General features: G+C 45.2%; 3 protein-coding genes across 3 annotated transcripts; all 3 read left to right on the top strand.

Moving 5' to 3' along the window:
- Positions 1-37: 37 nt before the first annotated feature.
- V2V93DRAFT_363858 (uncharacterized protein) lies at positions 38-10,176 on the top strand (the record flags this gene model as incomplete). Its single annotated transcript, XM_066908708.1, has 10 exons — positions 38-145; positions 203-274; positions 330-5,987; positions 6,043-6,325; positions 6,376-6,931; positions 6,993-7,138; positions 7,196-7,401; positions 7,463-7,659; positions 7,717-7,912; positions 7,964-10,176. The coding sequence occupies 10 exons, from the start codon at positions 38-40 to the stop codon at positions 10,076-10,078; spliced, it is 9,537 nt and encodes a 3,178-aa protein (XP_066767774.1). The 3' UTR covers positions 10,079-10,176.
- Positions 10,177-10,532: 356 nt separating this feature from the next.
- On the top strand, positions 10,533-13,991 carry V2V93DRAFT_111664 (armadillo-type protein). Its single transcript, XM_066906755.1, has 3 exons — positions 10,533-10,725; positions 10,791-11,032; positions 11,158-13,991. The coding sequence occupies exons 1-3, from the start codon at positions 10,659-10,661 to the stop codon at positions 13,897-13,899; spliced, it is 3,051 nt and encodes a 1,016-aa protein (XP_066767773.1). The 5' UTR covers positions 10,533-10,658; the 3' UTR covers positions 13,900-13,991.
- Positions 13,992-15,088: 1,097 nt separating this feature from the next.
- On the top strand, positions 15,089-20,028 carry V2V93DRAFT_320516 (uncharacterized protein; the record flags this gene model as incomplete). The annotated part of the gene is made up of 4 exons (XM_066907322.1): positions 15,089-15,229; positions 15,308-15,701; positions 15,755-17,605; positions 17,666-20,028. The coding sequence occupies 4 exons, from the start codon at positions 15,089-15,091 to the stop codon at positions 20,026-20,028; spliced, it is 4,749 nt and encodes a 1,582-aa protein (XP_066767772.1).
- Positions 20,029-20,770: the final 742 nt, after the last annotated feature.

The following is a 20,770-nucleotide window of genomic DNA, read 5'->3' as shown; positions in this document are numbered from 1 at the left end:
CGAGGCAGAAGAAGAGCGTCGCAAGCAGCTTCTAAAGATGGAACGATTAGAGAGCGCTGAACTTTTGCTTCAAGCGCAGCCTGAGGGACTATCAGCAGAAGAAGAAAAGAAGAATCAGAGTTTCACGGAATCGCTTGTTACAAAGGTAAGTTCATTCGATTTAATAAGATGATTGGGTTTCAAAATTAACGCCGCTATGTAGATTGTCGATAACTTACAGATTACCATCAAAAACATTCATTTCAGATATGAAGACACAATTTCCGCACCTGGTGTATGTCTCTCCTTTTGAGCATTCTAGCGTAAGCTGTACTAAACCTAATTATTAGCATCCATTCTCCCTCGGAATCACCCTCACCGAGTTCTCCGCCGTTTCAACCGACCAGACCTGGAATCCTATTTTTATTCAAGACAATGTGCTGACGACTCACAAGCTTGCAAAGTTGGAGAGTCTGGCTATATATTGGAATACTGACTCTGAACTACTGAGTACTTCCGGAACCGATATAGTAGCTGCATTCACAGACATCCAGACCCATAAAAAGTCTTTGACTCAACGCGGAAATCGGAATCAGTACATACTGAAACCAGTATCAGGCGAAGGCCGCATCACTATTCATAAAGGTTCGCCATCGACTATCGCCAATTCAAAGGCCGAGCTATTCTTCGATGAAATCGGATTTGTGCTTGACGAGTATCAGTATCGAGATGCTTTGATGATGGTCGATTTATTCCATTTCTACGTTAGAACTGAGCAGTTTAAAAATCTTCGCCCTACCGTATCGGTTGAAGAGAATCCGCGAGCGTGGTTCAAATTCGCCGGAAATGTGATTTTGCGAGAAATCCACGAGAAGAACCGTCAATGGTCTTGGGAATACTTCAAAGAGAGGCGAGATGACAGAAAACGGTACATTGAACTCTATAAAATCGATGTGGTGGCAGATACTAATGCAAGGCTGACTGACGCTCAGAAGAATGAGTTGGCAGCTTTGCATTTCAAGCTCTCACTTGAAGATCTTCGTTTCTATCGTTCACTAGCCAAAGCGGAGCTGCGCAAAGAGCGCCGTAAAGTAAAAGCTTTAGAAGCGCAAACGCAAGCAACGCAACAAGAAGGCCAGCCTAAGCGAGGTTGGATGGCTTGGGCATGGGGATCGCCTGCACTCACGGCCGACGGAGGCACTTCTCCTACTAAAGAATCGGCTACAGATGATTCTGCCGTGATGACTGATCAGCAACGAAAGGAGCTGTATGATGCGATTGAGTGGGACGAAGAAAAGAAGCCTGCAGCCGAGATGCTGGATCTCCCTCGCGATGCGGTGAAGATACAATTGAAATTGTTTCTCGGCATGGGTAGTTTTGCGCTCAAGCGAGATCCACGTGGAGCGGCATCTGAGATCCTGCAATTGGTGTTTGACACCTTTTCGATGGATTTCCTGCAGAGACCAGACTCGTTCTTGGTCGATCTTTCTCTGGAGGAACTCAAAGTTCACGACGGCACCACAAAGGACTCGTTATATCCTGACATGGTCCGTGTCAAGAGGTCTGCCCAGCCAGCTCCTAAAAGTCATCCCCGTATTATGGATTTGACTGATTCGATGGAGATAGACAATGAAAGTGAAGCTGGGCAGCCATCAGATCCTTTCTTTCATCTCCAGTTTGAGAAAAACCCTTTGGACGAATCGGCCGATTCTACTCTTATGATGAAGACCGGCGGTATGGAAATTTATTATAATAAGACATTTATTGAAGAAATTACTCAATTCTTCAAACCTCCAAAGACGCACATGGAGAGTTTTGGTGCATTGTTGTATGCTGCAGGAGCTACCGTCGAGGGTATTACAAATCAGACTAGGGCCGGATTGGAGTATGCTTTACAGGAGCATAAAACACTCAATGCAAAACTCGATATTCAGGCTCCACTGATTATTCTTCCTTCAAGCGCTACCGAGCGAAATGCTCCTTGTATGGTTGTCGATGCCGGTCATATCAATATTGTCTCAAATCTTGTGGATAAAGCTGTGATTCGTGAAGTGCAGAGCAAGCAGTCTACGCAGTATCAGGAAGAAGATTACGAGACTTTGAAGTCGTTGATGTACGATAGATTTCAAATTAACTTGGAGTCAACTCAGGTTCTTGTGGGTCCGAATGTTGAGGACACGATTATGCAGCTGCATGAGTCAAAAAATCAGCATAAGTATTTTCACATTCTTGATAAGATTACAATGAGTCTGCTGGTTGAAATATCTATTGTCGCGAAGGCGACGAACCTCACAAAGTTCAGAGTCTCAGGTCATTTACCTGTTCTTCATGTTTCAATGTCTGACGTGAAGTACAAGATTTTAATGCATCTCATCAACTCAAGTATCCCGAACATGGCATTTTTGGATGTCGATGACAGTATGATGGATCAGGGGATTCCGCCTGAAGAGACACCAGCAAGACCAAATGCGTCAAGAATTGAAAGCTCCTCTTCCCAGCCGACACATAAGCAGTCGAAATTCCGATTCTCGTCATCAGGAGATTCAGGCCACGTTCAAGAAATCAGTGCCCTGATTGCTGAAGATGAGGACGAGAATGACGATGACGATGACGATACGTTTGTTGAAGCGGACGATGAGACCGGGCATGTTCACGGTAGTGATGGCCGCATCGTTCAATCTCGTGCAAATACCAGCAATGAGGCTAGTTACGAACAACGTATGTTCGAGTTCAAATTTACCGTTGACAAAGTTCAAGGTTCACTGTATCGAGGTGGAATAGTGTCTGGAAGCACATCGCAAAATGTGGATGAAGATTTCACTGCTAGCCATTTACTAGTTGATGTGATTCTGGAGCATTTTGAGTTCATGTTCTACAACAGAGCGTATGACATGCACGCCGAGATTATTTTGAGTAAGCTTACTGTTGAAGATAAAATTGAAGCCAATCCGTCTCCCGAATTTAGTCGTTTGATTTCTTCAGACTCTTACTACGGTGGTGATACCTCAGAAAAGACAGTTGCTGCTACTAAGGAGACCAAAAACCTATTCCATGTGACCTATTCGAAAGTTCAGAAGGAGTCTCCAGAGTATATGTCTACCTTTGAAGGAATCGACCAGAGTATTGACGTTTCTATCTCAACTTTAAACTTTGTTATTACTCGAAAGTCTATTCTTACTCTGCTTGATTTCGTTCAGATGATGTTTTCAGACGATGCGGAGAAGGATAGCGATCAGCTAGTCGAGCTTGCGGAAGACAGTGATAGCGAGACTGAAACTGCTTCAACTATTCAGAGTTCGGAGAATGGACCGGACAAGATGAAGTTGAAGATGGACTTGTCTAGCATAGCGCTGATATTAAATGATGATGGGGTTCGTTTGGCGACCATCCGAATAGATCAGGCCGATATCGGTCTCTTTACTATGGGCAAGACGATGCGTGTTGGTGGTCGAATTGGCAATTTCTCGCTTCAAGATCATGCTATTGATGAGGAGACTGGTAATGAAGCGGAAAATCAGCTGGTTAGTATCCAAGGTGACGAACTCGCAGATTTCAGATATGAGACTTTTGATCCAAAGTCGCTGCTTGTTTCTTACCCTGGATATAACTCCTCGATTTACTTCCGTTCTGGGTCAATTGAGATTACTTTTGTCGAAGAGTCATTTCAACGCATACTCCAGTTCCTTGCCAAATTTGCGGAAATGAAGTCACTTTATGATTCTGCTCGCGAAGCTGCTGTCCAGCAAGCCTCGCAGATGAAAGATCCTGATAAAATTCATTTTGACGTTATTGTGCGTACCCCGATCTTTGTGTTTTCAAGAGACTGTCCGTATGACAGCACTGAAGGCAATGTAAGATCCGATGTAGTGACTGTTCATCTTGGTGAGCTATATATACAGAACGATTTTAGCAACCTGGAAAATCCTGTCACTGGTCGGCCTTCTGCTGTCAACAAAATCAATGCCGGATTACGACAAACGAGGATTTCTTCTGTTTTCCATTTCCCTGATGACGTGGTTCAGGAGCTTCAAATGATTGAAAATCTTGATATAATCTTCAAGATGGTATACGTGGAACATACGCGCGGAGTGGATCGCCCTGCACTAGAAATTGTTGGCTCAATGTCAGATGTTAATTTGAAACTTACAGAGTCGCAGTACATTTTCCTAATTAACTTTCTGAAATCGTTGTCTGCTACTTTTCAAGCACCACCGCCGCAGGATGACGACGCTGCTGAGAATATGCGCACGCGTGCAATTCAAGCGGCGAGTGCCGAGCCACCCAAGCGTCGCACTTCCAAGTCGATCGTGACTGGTAGTAAGGGTGGCAGTATCAAAGATGATCGTACTAGTGGGAAATCGATCATGGCTTCTGATAAGGACACTTTTACAAAAATGGACTTTGTATTCAGACTTCAAACTCTTTCTCTTGAACTATTCAAGGATACGGACACTGATGTAATTGGACCCAAACCTGCCAGCTTGTCAAAGCTTTCCTTCGATGGTACAGACGCAAAATTGCGGATGAAATCTGACGATTCGATTGAGTCTGAATTTCATGTCAAATCGTTTACTATTTTTGATAGCCGTCAGAATCAAAAGAACAAGTTCCGCGAGATTGTTCCGCCTATTAAACACGATGGCTGCCAATTTATGGCTAGTGTATCGACTATGAAGAACGATCAAGGGGCCACTGATATGATTGCTATCTTATCCATTGACAGTCCTCGGTTCATTTTTGCTATTGATTACATTTTCTCGCTGAAGGCGTTTTTTGTGGATTCACTGCAAATAGAGGAAGATGATAGTTACAGTGACTCGGATGATTCTAGCGAGACTGAGACCACTAGAGTTGGATCAAGCTCGAAGGATGTGCAGGTGGCAGAGGATGCAGTAACTGAATATGCCGCCGTGGAGATTAATGAGAACGCCGAGCCTGTAGGCTCGCTATCCTTCCGGATCAACATCGTTGATGCATCGGTTATCTTAATTGCGAATCCATTGTCGTCAAGTTCTGAGGCTATTGTTTTACGCATCAAAGAAATTATGTTAACTCAGCAGAATGCATTTACATTGTCGACCAGGCAAGTTGGTATTTACCTGTGCCGAATGGACTTGTTTGAAGAGAACAGACTTCGTATTCTGGATGATTTCAATTTGATTTTCTCCATAGATAATAATCACGGTGGAATCCAGCATAAGACAAGTATCAATGTCGGAGTTGATGCATTGGTTCTCCGAATATCTCTGCGCGATATCTTACTGGCTCTTTCGATCGTCAACAAAGCTTCAGAACTTTCCCCTGAAATAACCAAACCAGTTCAGAGAAGACCTTACTCTCGTTTCTCTTCTAATAAGCGCTTAAAGCAGTTAGCTAAGAAACCGAAGCCGAGCACAGCGGTCGCTGTTCGCGATGAAGTGTCAACGCAGCCTCGCAGATCTTCGTCAATCGAAGCTCCTGTATCGACGCTTCTTAGAAGCGAAGAACTGACTGCTGATCTGGATGGTCTGAGACTGGTTCTTATCGGTGGTATTCACGAGCTTCCATTGCTGGATATGTGCATCAAGCAGTTCCCAATCCATGTTCGTAATTGGTCCTCTGAAATGGATGCAGATACAAGCATTGAAATGTTTGTGAATGTGTACAATTATTCCAAATCTGCTTGGGAACCACTTATTGAGCCTTGGTATCTCGGATTTCATATGACGCGTACCATTGAGCCTGCTACTATGGCTATAAACTTTAACTCCCGCAAGACTCTTGAGGTCACTGTTACTACACAAACTATTGCCATGCTGTCGAACGCGGTAGAGATGATCTCTGGCGATAGCGATTTGCTGTCGAAACCTCCAGACGCTAATGCACCGTATCGTATTAAAAACCAGACCGGATATACACTCCAGGTTTGGGTTGATAATACTGATAATTCGGAATTCTCATTAGCAAAGGAGATTGCTGATGGAGAAGAGGTGCCTTGGAGATTTGATGATTGGAGAAAACTTAGAGAGGTATGAGCCTTTTTTTAATTACCTTGTAAACAAAAATAACTAACGTTCGACCTAGAACTTGAGCGATGACACACAGCATGGTACGGTCGGTGTCCGCCTGAAAGGTACTGATTTTGATGCAGTCTCTCGTATTCCAGCAAACAAGGAGGGTGAAGCGCTATATGTGTTATATCCAAAAACCATGAAAGTTGCACATAGACTTGTGTGTGAGGTGAAGTTGCGCGAAGACAAGGTGAAGCATATTACCTTCCGCTCTGCCCTTTTGGTTGAGAATAATTCCCAGATCCCGATTGAGTTGAAAGTTGGTAATGATGCTGGAGCCAAGATTACTACAATCGGTAAGTTTCTTTGTGAATTTTTTCTTGGACTTGGTACTAATTACATGCAGTTCCCGGAGACAGTCAGGCGTTACCTATCGATCAGATATTTGATCAAACCTTTAAGATTCGCCCTGGTGCCGGTCTCGCATTTGATTGGTGTAGAGAAACCCTCTTCTGGCGAGATTTGATGCAACCTCACCAGCCTTATATTACTTGCGACAGTATTGCTGAGGATGAGGATGAGCCTGCGGCGTTCCATTTCCAGCTCTTTGCCAAGTTTGACAAGAATGAGCCTCTGGCGCGTCTATATCCTCACATGCGTATACGTGTTACAGCACCTATTGAAATTGTCAATTTGCTGCCATATGATTTCAACTACATGATTTATGACAAGAAACTACGTCGCGAATGGTCGAATTTCCTTCGCAAAGGATTGCAAAGTCCAATCCACGTGGTTAAACTTTCACATCTTTTGATGCTAAGTGTGACCATGCGGGATAGTGGATTTGATCATACAGATTTCGCGGTGATCAATTCTAGTGCACGAGAAGATTTTAAGCAGGAGTCCACTTTGGCTACCAAACATCGAAATGGACAAAAATTGAATCTCCGTCTGCATTACTAGTAAGTTAAGACTAAAATGCAAGAATAGGAACGTAATCATGATGCTAATATTTGCTTCTAGTGCAATTCCTGAGAGTGGTGGAGCATTCCGAGTTTCGGTCTACAGTCCGTACATCATTTTGAATAAAACCGGTATTGACTTGCAAATCAAGGCTGGCTCTGTGATTGCCACCTCCAAGTTCCAAGCAGAAGATGTTGGCGATGATGGTATGTTTATGCAGCGAAGTTATAGTCATGGACTGACAGACAATTGTATGACTATAGATACGAAAAAGAAAGCTATTCCGATGATGTTTTCTTATAGCACGTTGGATACGCGAAATCGTGCTCTATTAAGAGTTGCTGACTCTCTTTGGAGTACTCCGCAGAGTTTTGAGGCAATTGGAGGGAATACCGATGTTGTTGTGCCATCGAGCGATCGAGTTAGAGAAATCCATCTAGGTATTCATATAGCTGAAGGACAAGGAAAGGTAATGTTTGCTGCTTGACTGGTGCGTTGTGGAGAGTAGTTGATTAACCTGCTCCATCTAGTATAAAATGACCAAAGTGATTTCCATTACCCCTAGATTTGGGTTGAAGAATAAGCTATCGGAGGATTTGAACATTCGCGAGCCAGGCTCGTCGACCGTTATGAAGATCAAGAGTGGGGAGGTGTTCCCACTTCATTTTCTACAGCAAGTTCCTGAGAAGCAGCTGACGTTGAGTTTCCCGGTCGAAGGTGCTCCATGGTAAGTCTTGAGACAAATGATGAGATTTTAAATTCCAACATGCTGATATGATATTAGGTCTGCGCCATTTAATATTTCTGATTTGGGTAGGACACATATCAAGGTCCTGAAGCCTGGCGAGGGACAGAAACTCCTCAAAGTTGAAGTTTTGATTGAGCAAGCTACTATGTTTTTGCATATCGATGTAGAGAAGAGCAACTGGCCTTATTCAATTCGCAACTTCAGCAATACTCAATTCACCTTCTATCAATCTGTATGCAGTTTTTCTATTGATTATATTCGGATAGGTACTAATTTTTGATAGAATCCTTATATTAATTATGACGATGATCAAGACATGTCATATAACGCAACTAGCATCAAGCGATTCAGGCCAATTATGTACCGCCTCCCGCGCAAGAGTGTGATGCCTTACGCATGGGACTATCCTGCTGCTAAGCAGAAGGAGCTCGTTATCTGTACCCATGGCATTGAGAGACATGTCGCCTTGGCTGAGATTGGAAACTTAGTGCCTATGAAGATTCCATCTCCTGGTGAGTCCGAAGCTTTGGCGATTGATATCAATGTTGTTGCCGATGGTCCAATTCAGACTCTTGTACTCTCTGACTATGATCAGAGTCGAAGTTTGTATAAACCAAAGTACAATGCCTCGCAAACGAGCTTCGCGTCCTCTACCGGTTCCGGGAACAACGGGTTTGAGGCGATTGAGGATGATGGCGATATTACTTTCCGGGCAGTTGTAAGCCTTGAAGGTATTGGAATATCGCTTATTAACTCTCGTATGCAGGAATTGTGTTACGTCACATTCCGTGGATTTGAGTTCAAGTATAACGAGTCGGCTTTATATCAGACGATCACTACGAAACTCAAATGGATTCAAATTGATAATATGCTGTTTGGCGGTATCTATCCAATTGTTTTGTATCCGAGTGTACTGCCGCAGACTACGAAGGAGATGGAGAGTCACCCTACACTTTCGTTTTCTGTGACACGCGTGAAAGATGAGTCTCATGGTGTACTTTACGTCAAGTATGCTACTATTCTGTTGCAGCAGATGACTGTTGAGATTGATGAGGACTTTTTGTTTGCCCTGCTTGATTTCTCCCAGGTTCCCGGAGCAAGCTGGTCTACAGATGAAGTTGATAAACTATGCGATGACGTTATTGCTATTCCTGAGCCGAGTCTGACTGCAACGGGAAGTGATGTCTATTTTGAAGTGCTGCATATTCAGCCCGCACAGATGGATTTGTCCTTCGTGCGAACTGAGAGGGTGAACGTTGAGGACAAGACTTCGTCGCAAAATGCTTTGATGTTTTTCCTTAATATTTTGACGATGGCAATTGGTAATATTAACGATGCACCGGTGAAACTTAACGCTCTTGTGCTTGAGAATGCTCGTGTGTCGACAACTATGCTTGGCCATTTGATGGCGACCCATTACGGACAGCAATTTCTTTTCCAAGTTCACAAAATCCTTGGATCGGCTGATTTTCTGGGTAATCCTGTCGGACTATTCAATAATTTAAGTTCAGGAGTTATGGATATCTTTTACGAGCCATATCAAGGATTTATTATGAATGATAGGCCTCAAGAGCTTGGCATTGGAATAGCAAAGGGCGGTATTAGCTTTTTGCGAAAGTCTGTGTTTGGGGTTTCGGATAGTATTGCCAAAATTTCGGGTAGTATTTCGAAGGGTCTTGCAGTAGCAACTCTTGACCAGCAATTTCAAGATCGACGAAGAATCAGTCGAACTCGAAACAAGCCTCGGCATGCGCTTTATGGCGTCACAGCGGGAGCGAATTCTTTTGTTGAAGGACTGGCAAGTGGGGTTTCTGGACTAGCTTTGGCTCCCATGCGTGGAGCCTCCGAAGAGGGAGCGGCCGGATTTTTCAAGGGACTTGGTCGCGGAATAGTCGGATTACCCACAAAGACTGCAATTGGCTTGTTCGATATGGCAAATAATGTGAGCGAGGGAATCCGAAATACGACGACGGTGTTTGACAACCAAGGAATTGACCGTGTGCGCTTGCCGAGGTTCATTGGCCGTGATATGACGTGCAAGCCATACTCGCAGCGCGAAGCTATCGGACAGGCGTGGCTGAAACAGGTGAATGAAGGCGATTACTTTAATGAGGAATACGTTGCGCATATGTCTCTTCCTGGCGAGGAATTGGTGACGATTGTGACGTATACTCGGATACTGCTGATGCACACTCGACGGCTGACGACGATGTGGGATGTGCAATTTGACCAACTTCAGACAGTATCTATGGAGAAGGGCGGAGTTGCGTTAGTACTGTGGGGTGGAATTCAAGGGCCGTTTGTGCCGATATCCGACGAGAGCGCGCGGCAGTATTTGTATAACAAGATTGGAATGGCGGTGGAGGAATACAATCAGTACAGACAGGCGCTTGTGTAGAGAGTGGAATATATGAGGGAGAGGTGGTATGGCTTTACTAACATACTAAAAGGCTGTCAGGTCGTTTGTTATAATGGAATAACTATTTATCATGAAAATTAAAAAAACATATAGGGCGAGAAATTCCACGTCGCGATGGAAGGAGAAATGAGTATAGACCGTAGTAAGTGCGCATGTTAAAAATGCTAAAGACCAGACGTACAAGCATCAAGAAGAAAAATATCCTATTTACGATACTAGTTACCGCTTCATGACTGGCACTCTGCAGAGTCTTTGCAAGTGCATCTACTGTTATTTCTATATCAGGAGAATAGCTAATAAAGTTAGCTAGCGGACGAGTTGGTTCTCTGGCTGCGGTGCAACAAGGCACATTGTGCCGGTCACGTGTGTTTACATCACGTGTGCAGTCGCCTATCTGTTCTCGACTGGCGTGCGCCCCAGCTTCACCATCTCGAAGCCCGCTCTCCGCCCCTTTCCCCGCCGCCGCCAACTCTCTTCAGCCTCTTGCCCGCACCAATTGCGTGCAATGCGTGCTGTCTAATTGCGTGCTCCTCTTTTCGCTGCTTCCTTCTTTCCACCTATGGCCGCAAACGCTAACTGGGGCATCTGGGGCGCGTCCCCGCTCACCGCCACCTCGCACCATCCTGGTTCGTATCATCCGTCGCCTTGATTCTACTTCAAAACTCCCTTTCTGACTTATTTCTTCATGTAGATGAAGTGTCTCCGCTTGCTCAGCATGCCATCGCTTCTCATTCGTCCCCGCTGTCGTCTCGCGCAACCACCACAGCTGCCGCCGGCGCCACAATTCCATCATCCGATCGAGAGGCCGACCTCGATCTGCGTCCATGGACGTCTGGCAATTCTTCTTCTTCTCGCTCGCCTCTTTGGGCACCCGCCGTAGAGAACCCAAACATGTCACCTATTGGTGCACGGAAGCTGCCCGTCGAGCTCGATGTACGTGTGAATCCCTATTATTGTGCTTCCTAGGCTCGAGGAGCGCGCACCTGCAACCTCCACTGTCGGAGCAATCGCACTTTTTTTTGTTTGATTATTACTTACACTATTTTTCCTTCATTTAGCGTTCCGATTCACCGCGTGATTCACCACCGTATTATATGGCTCAGCGCCAAAGAATGGGCTCAGCTTTTGGATCCTCTCACGGCCAAGTGCCTAACAATGGGTCATCTGGCATGCTGATAGGGATGCGTTCTCCCAACTCTCTCCACGCTTCCACTACGCTTTCTCAGACCCAGCAAACATCCCAGTACTCGTTTGGCAACAGCTACGCTTCGATTGTCGCGGGTGATGACACTTTAGCTGTCGATGAGGAAGATATCGCTGCCGCCGTTATCGACGAACATCTCATGCGCGAGGAGTATGCTTCACGTCGTCCATCAGCAATTTCTAGAGATTACAGTGAACCCTCTTCTGCCATTTCTCCTACTCTGTCACATACATCGCAAACACGCACCGATGAAGATATACTGCCCTCACGTTCAGGATCTACCCCTCCTATCTACAACAATCTCACGGCTACTATGATCAACAGCTCGGGCTCTACTAGTAATAGCAGTAGTCAAATTCAGTCTCCATTTCCTCAGATGGCCTTTGCAGCTCAGCTTCGCGATCGAGTAGGCTCGATTGCCGAGGCCACTCGCGATGCGGAAATACTGGCAAGTATGAAGACTATGCAACTTGAAGGAGTTTCTTCTCCCTCAATGGACAATATATACGATGACCGCCGTCGGATCGGTTCGTCTGCTTCTTCCTCACCCTTTCCGTCTTTCTCGTCGTCGACGTCAGCTTTTACGTCTCCTACTCAGCAGCACTATGGTGTGTCTGATGGTTATCCGGTTCCTCAACGACAGCCTATGTGGAGCGCAGGACCTCATAATGAAGAACGGTTCTACCAGTCGCAACGCATGCTGATGCACTCGCAAACTTCCTCGATGTCGGAATATGATATGTCATACGGCGGCAATCAACCTGCAGTGCAGACTGATATCCTGCAGGAATTTCGCAACCCTCGGCAGTATTCCCGAGGCGGGATGTCTCCTTCTGCTGATTCTTCCTTCGATTATAGAAATAGGCCAATGTCTCAAGCATACTACAGCAGTCCCATCAGTCCTGCTGGCGGCGGTCCAAAGTTTGGTGCAAACTCCCTGCAACAGCCTCAGCAAATTCAGCAGGTGCCGTTACCGGTGCAGCATCAGCAGCGGGGTGCTCAAGGAATTCCTCCAATGCCATCTGGTAAGAAGCACCGACCGCGATCGACGCAAATGCCTCAGCTGTCTGTTTCGACGAAGCAGAGCTCGGCCACTGGGTCGAATATGTATCGCGGTCAGACACCTACGTTTGAATATACTTCTTCTTCTTCCTTTGCTCGAAACAGCATCAGTGGACCTACTTCTGGAAATAGCTCGCAAAGTGCTAGTTCTTCAGCCCCACCTCCCCTCAACCGTCGGCAGACTCTGCCTTTAACTACTCTTTCATCTGCTGCTACGGATGACTTTCCTCACGGAGTTCGGTCTCCTCTGCTGGAAGAATTTAGAAGCAGTAAGGGAAAGAAGTACGAGCTGAAGGATATCTATGGGCATGTCGTTGAATTTAGCGGAGACCAGCACGGCTCGCGATTCATTCAACAGCGTCTTGAAACAGCCAATAGCGATGAAAAGGAAACAATTTTTGGAGAGATTCGATCAAACTCGCTACAGCTTATGACTGATGTCTTTGGCAACTACGTCATTCAAAAGTTTTTTGAGCACGGCAATCAGATGCAGAAGACGATTTTGGCGAAGCAAATGGAGGGTCATATGCTTACCTTATCACTTCAGATGTATGGTTGTCGTGTTGTTCAGAAGGCTATTGAGCATGTTTTGGTTGATCAACAAGCAAAGCTTGTCGAGGAGCTTGAAGGCCATGTTTTGAGATGTGTTAAAGATCAAAATGGAAATCACGTTATCCAAAAGGCTATTGAGCGTGTTCCTGCTGAGCATATTGAGTTCATTATTAGATCTTTCAACCAACAGGTCTATGATCTTGCTACTCATCCCTACGGATGCAGAGTGATTCAGCGGATGCTGGAGCACTGCGATGATGAAGCACAAAACTCGATTCTTCAAGAACTACATTCGTATTCTTCTTACCTTGTGCAAGATCAGTATGGAAATTATGTGATTCAGCATGTGATTGAGCGCGGGAAGCCTGAGGACCGGGAAAAAATCATTATGGTTGTTCGAGACAACGTATTGCAGTTCTCGAAACATAAATTTGCCTCTAATGTTGTGGAGAAATGTATTGTTTATGGCGATAGCAGACAACGTCAGACTGTCATCGACGAGATCTTGAGAGTGAAGTCAGATGGATCGTTGCCTTTGACTGCAATGATGAAAGACCAATTTGCAAATTATGTCATTCAGAAGCTGCTTGATGTGACCAGTGGTCAGCAGAGAGACAATCTGGTGCTTAAGATTACTCCTCATTTGCAAGCTCTGAAGAAATATTCCTACGGTAAGCATCTGGTCTCGATTGAAAAACTTATGTATCTCTCTACGGATAAGCCGCTGCCTCTGTCACCACTATCTTCGTCTGCAACGGAAAAGCAAACACAATTTGCTGTCTCTCCGCATTCATCGGTTTCGGCAGAGCAGCAGACTCCTTCGGATGGTTCAAGTTCTGACGAGACGAGCACGCCACCGCCGACATTTCAGGAAATAAGGTCGGCCGAAAATAGCTTCTCAAGTGCGTCCTCTGCGCCTCCGATCTCAAGCTTGAGTGATATGATCAAAGACGATCGAACCGTTGTAACAAACGTACATTAGGTGCTGATGTATGGGAAACGAGGAAATAGGAGTTCTCAGTCTGGGTATGATAATCTTTGCTCTTGTTCGCGCACTTCTGCTTTTTATTATTCGTGATGTGATTGTTAGTGAATTTGAGAACATCGGGGGTGTGGATTCGACGGTGACCCTTTATACATATTGACTTTTTACATATATATATATGCTAAGCTCTTGCGTTTTGGACTCTGGCTAGTTTTTTTGTTTTTATGTTTTTATGTTTTTGTACTTTCTGCTCTTTTCTTAGAGGCCAATCTGTGTTGACACTTCTACAGTTTCTGATGTCGCTGATTTGTATATTTTCTTTGCCTCCTTGTATGTAATAACCATGCTTGATGTGGGTTGTATAACTACTTACAAATGCTGGTGAAATATCTGGTTGTTGTGCCTGTGTGCGTTTTTCATTTTTTATTTTTTTATTCTTTTTGCTATTTGTTGCTACTGTCATCGGGTGCGATGTTTATATATATATGCAGTATCTGTGATTTGATTATTGTTTTTCTAATATGTACAATGTGAATAAATGCTTACTATATTTTACGGTATGACTTTTCGATATATCGACTGATTGATATCTTGCAATTGATTCGGTTCTAGATCTTGCGTTATCGTTTGCTTCTTAGCTGCCAATCCTGGTTAAACAAGCGAAGAGGCTAAATTCAGCCAATTATTCAGCCAATTATTCAGCCAAGTATTCTACCAGATAGCTAATCTGGAAATGTCATGTTAATGCTCCTTTTTCCAGATCAGACTTTTACTTGTATTACTTTCCGCCACCAGGGCTGAGCAAGAGCAAGACTCGCAGTAGCTATATCGGTCTAGATTGCGGATACGAGCGGAGCAAAGGGGGTTCAAATTAAGGTTCATATCAATTACCAAAACGGCTTAGCATATCTGAGCCTGAGCCTGTTATCGTGCTGATACGCCGCAAGAGCAGGTACAAGTCACAAAAACTTGCTTGTGAACATATCCAGAGAGAACCGGTAGTGACTTACTTCACGCTGCCGGCTGGATAAGACGACTAATTGTGCTGTTTACGTTTCCTTCCTCTCTTCTACCCACGCGCTCGTTTGAAATATCAGCAACTCCTGTTCCCGTTTAACTTTTTAAACTGCGAGCTACGGTATCTTAGGCTTTTGCTTGATATAGCAATCTTTTGATAGCGGCAAATATGGTAGCTTTTGAACGCAAGTCAGCCGTGTATCGACAGACTTATGCCTTGTGCATCAAGTCTGCGATTACATTTCGTCGGACTTGGTTCTGGACCATTTTCCGGGCCTTTGTCTTTCCCGTTGCGTTTATGTGGATTTTGGTAAGAATAATAAAATAAAAAATATTGAAGCTGATCTAGTCTGGACAAAGTAGGCAGCTAACGAGCTTTGCAATATAGGGCTATGCGCGTAATCTTTTCGTGCCCGCAGCAACTTATGGTGTCGCTGATCCTGCACCTATTCGACCTCTCACAGAAGCTATTGGTGACAGAGATTTCGTTTATATGATGGAAAATGGAACCGTGACACCTGAAGTCCGTGAGTTGATGATGAAAGTCACATACGGTATTCCTCCGGAGCAAGTTCATGAAATCGAGGATGAAATCGAGCTTCTTACTATTTGCAAGCAAAATCTGCGTGGGGCTTCAAACTGTATTGGTGCAGTGCAATGGAATACTTTTGATCCTACGAACAGAATGTATAACTACACCATGCGCGCTGACGCTGGACTTTTCCGTGTTAAGGTTGATGATCACACAAGTGATGTCGAGCGCTATCTGTTGCCTGTTCAGTGTATGTATTTTCAAGTGTATGATGTATTATATATCATGCTGATGTGTTTTTAGGGGCTGTTGATTCGGCTATTTTGGACCTCGATCAAACCGCTGACGCTCCTGATGTGATTGCATACACTTCTCGTAGTCAGGAAGAGCACGAACAAGATATTCGCGTTCGTTATATGTCGGTTTTGATTAAGTATATGTCTCCGGCCATGTTCATCGCCATGATTGGAATTATCTACCATCTATGCGGTGTTGTGGCTCTTGAGCGCGAGCTCGGCCTGTCGACTTTGCTCGAGAGCATGGGCTGCTCCAAAGTCGCGCGTCACTTGTCTTTCTTCATCTCGTACTCGGGCTTGTACCTTCCCGGATGGGTCGTTGTAGGAGCTGCTGTTGGTAAAACAATGTTCTACAACTCAAACATTGCCTCAATCATCATTTTCCATGTGATTAACGGTTTTGCGAATGTTGCCTGGGCTCAGATGCTTGCGCAGCCATTCAAGCAGGCTCAACTTGCCGGCATCATTTCAACTGGTATTTGCGTCTTCCTCGCGATTATGACCACCGTTCAATCGACTATGCACCCTGAGGATGGCGGTGCTGCTTATGCCCTTGGATTCCTTTTCCCGCCTATGAACTATGTCTACTACATGCAGACCAATGCTCGTTTTGAGCGGGAGGTAATGGGTATCGCGCTGACATCCGTGGCTCCTACTGGAGTTATTGCTGGCGGTGTATTGTGGATTGGCGCTATTGTTCAAATTCCGCTCTATTTCTTCCTTGGAATGGCTATCGAGCGCATTTTGTACGGCTCTCACGGCCGCACCGGTGCCGCTGTCGAGGATCCTGATAACGCCCTATCCATCAGTCACGTCTCTAAGATTTATCATCCATTCAACATTAGCCGATATTTCCGCGGCGGAAAAAAATTGCCGCCTGTTGTTGCGGTAAATGATTTGAACGTCAAATTCCGTACTGGTGAAATCTCGTGTTTGCTCGGTGCCAATGGTTCGGGTAAGACTACTACTCTAGAGATGATTGCCGGTATTCAGAAACCATCTGAAGGCTCTATTGAGTTTGGTACTACTACCTCTCTTGGAATATGCCCGCAGAAAAATGTCATGTGGGACGAGCTTACCGTTGAGGAGCACATTAAAATCTGGGGTCGCGTCAAGGGTTCTCCTGAGTCGACTCTGAATCAAGAAGTTAAGGATCTCGTTGTTCAATGTGATTTACTCCCCAAGCGTAAGTTCTTATCGATGAATCTTTCCGGTGGCCAGAAGCGTAAGCTACAGCTTGCGGCTATGTTTGTCGGAGGTTCAAAGGTTTGCTGTATTGATGAGGTTTCCTCTGGTTTGGATCCGCTTTCACGTCGTCGAATTTGGGATATTCTGCTTGCTTCTCGCGGCGAGCGTACGCTGATTCTTACCACTCATTTCTTAGACGAAGCTGATCTTCTCGCCGACCATATTGCGATTTTGGCACGTGGTGTGTTGAAGGCTACTGGATCTCCGGTCGAGCTTAAGGAAGGATTTGGAAATGGCTACCGTGTCTTTTCGATCACTCCTGGATCTGGCCGTGAGCAAGTTTACGAAGCTGCTGATGGATCTCAAGTTACTCAGCTTGTGTCGCGCCTCGAAGGGCAGGGGCATAAGGAACTTCGTGTTTCTGGACCGCAGCTGGAGGACGTGTTTCTGAAGTTAGTTGCTGACTCTGATGAGGAGATTAAGGAGCTGTTGGATGAGAACGACTTCTTGCTTGAAGAAAACGAAAGCAGCATTCTTTCGGAAAAGAAGCAGTCGTATGGCTCGACTGAAAGTGAATCGTCCTCGTTATTGTATGATGACGAGAAGACTCCTTTGAAGCCTTATAACAACGGCTTGGATCTCAAAGTTGGCAAAATTGTGGGCATGAGAGGTTTGTGATCTTTGATTATATTTATTTTTGTCTACGCTAAGTTTTACTAACTATATATAGAGCAAATTTGGACTATGATCTGGAAACGTATCATTGTCGCTCGTCGTCACCCTTTACCTGTTTTAGGAATTCTTTTCCTCCCCATTCTTGTTGGCGGAATCACTATGCTCTTTGTTCGCGATTATCCTGGTGGTTCTTGCAAAGCTGAGGATAATGTCGCCGAACAGATTTTCCGTGATATCTCGACTCGGAATCTAACTAATCAGCCCCTCCAGGTGGTTGTTGGTCCCAGTGCAGTAGATAATGATGGCGCTCTTGATGCTATTGGTCCTTACATGACTGCTCTTGAAGGCTATAATGGACCTAACAATGAGCTGGCCGGCCAAGCGGTGAACTATACTGATATTTTAAGAGACAATATCACTTTGGTTCAGAGCATTGATGACTTCAAATATGCTATTGCAATGAATTATTCCACTATCCAGCCTGGCGGTATTTATCTTGGAGATGAGCCTACTATGGCGTTTCGTGTTGACGGAGCTGGTATTGTAACAGGCCCTCTTGTGTTGAATGCTATGGATAACGTTCGTGGGCAGGGTAATGCTTTAATTGTTACTAATTACTCTCCTTTCCAATTCCCTTGGATTGGAACTATGGGTGATACTCTTCAGTTCATTATCTACTTCTGTCTGGCAATGGGAGCGTACCCTGCCTTCTCTGCTTTGTACCCAACCATGGAACGCCTTCAACATGTGCGTGCACTTCACTATTCCAATGGACTGCGAGTGATGCCTTTATGGACTGCATATCTTTTATTCGATTCCTCGTTGATTTTGTTATCTTCTATCGTGTGTGTCATTATCTTTGCAGCAGCAAATCCGTATTGGTACGGATTGGGATATGTGTTTATCATCATGTTTATGTATGGTGTGGCTTCGACTCTGTTTGCGTTTGTCGTCTCCCTTATTGCGTCGACGCAATTAGCAGCTTTTGCATTGACTGCCGCGTTCCAGTGCATCTACTTCCTTGTGTATCTGATTGCCTATCTTGCCGTTAATACCTTTGCGCCAGCGTTGCAGACCGAGATGATTGTCAAGCAGGTTCACTTTGCGCTTGCTGCATTTGCGCCCATGCCTAATCTTATTAAGGCTCTTTTCTTGTCGCTCAACTTGTTTACTGAGATGTGTGACGACGAAGAGGAGTACAGCTACTATGGCGATATCAACGCATATGGCGGCCCGATTCTGTATCTTACCATGCAATCACTCGTTTTGTATGGTGTGTTGCTTTGGTGGGACTCTGGTCGATTCAGACTTCGCTTTTCGTCCAAGTTCAAAGTTGAGGATGCTGAAGCCAAGGCTGCGCTACTCGATAAAGATCTTGTTGAGGAAATTGTGCGAGTTGATAGTCCTGACGACGGACGTGATGGTCTTCGAGTAGCTCACTTGTCAAAGCAATTTGGCAAGTTTGTTGCCGTGGAGGATGTTTCGTTTGGTGTTGAGCGAGGTGAATGCTTCGCATTGTTAGGTCCTAACGGCGCCGGAAAGTCTACTACGTTCAATATGATCCGTGGAGAGATAATTCCTTCTGCGGGTGGTGTCTATGTTGAGGGTATTTCGGTTAACGATAACCGTGCCCAAGCTCGTACTCACTTGGGTGTGTGCCCTCAATTTGATGCTATTGACCAAATGAACGTCCTCGAGACTTTGACATTTTACGCTCGTCTACGAGGTCTTAAGGGTAGTGAGGTCGAGCATAACGTGCAAGCTCTTGTGCGCGCAGTTGGACTTACTCGGTTCTCGACTCGTATGGCTGCTCGCTTGTCGGGTGGAAACCGCCGGAAACTGTCGCTCGGAATTGCACTGATGGCTAATCCGTCTGTGTTACTACTCGACGAACCTTCTTCCGGTATGGATGCCGCTAGTAAGCGTGTGATGTGGCGTACTCTTGCCAACGTGTCTGCTGGTAGAAGTATTGTTTTGACTACGCATTCTATGGAGGAAGCGGATGCTCTCTGCTCTCGCGCAGGTATTCTGGCCAAGAACCTGCTTGCAGTGGGCACTTCCGATCGTTTGCGCGAACGCTATGGTGATGCCTACTACTTGCACTTTGTGTGCGAGGGAGGCATGCATGCGACCGACGCTCAAATGATGCGCGTCGTAAGTTGGGCCCAGCAACGGTTCAAGGGCCATACCGTTCGAATCGAAGACAAGATGTATCACGGCCAAGTTAAACTTGCCGTGCAAACCTCGGCTGGTGAAGGCGCCCCAAAGATGCAGGTTTCTGAGATTTTCCAGGCCATCGAGGCAGACAAGAAGGCGATTGGTGTGATCTATTACGCTGTTTCGCAAGCTAGTTTGGAGCAGGTCTTTTTGCGCATTGTGGGTGATCATGATGTTGTTGAGGAAGGATACGATAAGTGAGCGATAAAAAAATTTGTTTTGTTTTTGGATTATTTCTTTTTTTGGATTTGCTTTTTATGGCCGATTGTGGTTTGCCTATTGTTTTTATTGCCTTTTTTTTTTCTTCTTTATCTTCGGTTATAGATTGGATTCGCACACCGGTGTATTATGATTGCTATTTTTGAATGGGATGCTGACGAGTCACGGATTTCGGTTATGGGCCTTGATAGATATGCAGAGATAGAGCAATTTGTACATTTGGTAGTTGCTAGGGTATTTGATGTGGCAGTTAGAGGAGGAAATAGAATATATTATTTCGAGCAGTAAGCATTAAGATAGGAGATAAAGAGTACAAACTGCTTATTGCGCACATTAGCCGGGCTGGGCAGGGGCAGCCGTGGCTGGAGCAGTGGCGTTGCGGCGGGCGTGCGGCCTGCTTTCTTTGTACGGCTTCGCTCTTTTTCACGCCTCCTCTTCTTCCACCGCCTCGGCTTTCTTCTTCTTCTTCTTCTCTCAACTCCTCGTTGGCGTACTTTTCCTTGTACAGCCTGCTCCTTCTTTCTGCTCAATCTGGCATTCTATTTCTACTTTCTGCGCCGCCTCCGCTTCTGCGAAGCGTCCAAGAAGCCGCCATAACTGCCCATACTCACTCTATTTCCCTCAATATTTCTACCGTGTTTCAAGCGCCTTTCCTCTGCTAGTGCTACTTTGCTAGTAGTATTTATTCTATACGCCGACTATCTGTCTTAGCTTTTTTTCCAAA

Source organism: Kockiozyma suomiensis (genome assembly GCF_038497685.1).
Source record: "Kockiozyma suomiensis strain NRRL Y-17356 unplaced genomic scaffold V2V93scaffold_2, whole genome shotgun sequence".
NCBI classification, from domain to species: Eukaryota; Fungi; Ascomycota; class Lipomycetes; order Lipomycetales; family Lipomycetaceae; genus Kockiozyma; species Kockiozyma suomiensis.
This window is presented reverse-complemented; position numbering and strand designations above follow the sequence as displayed.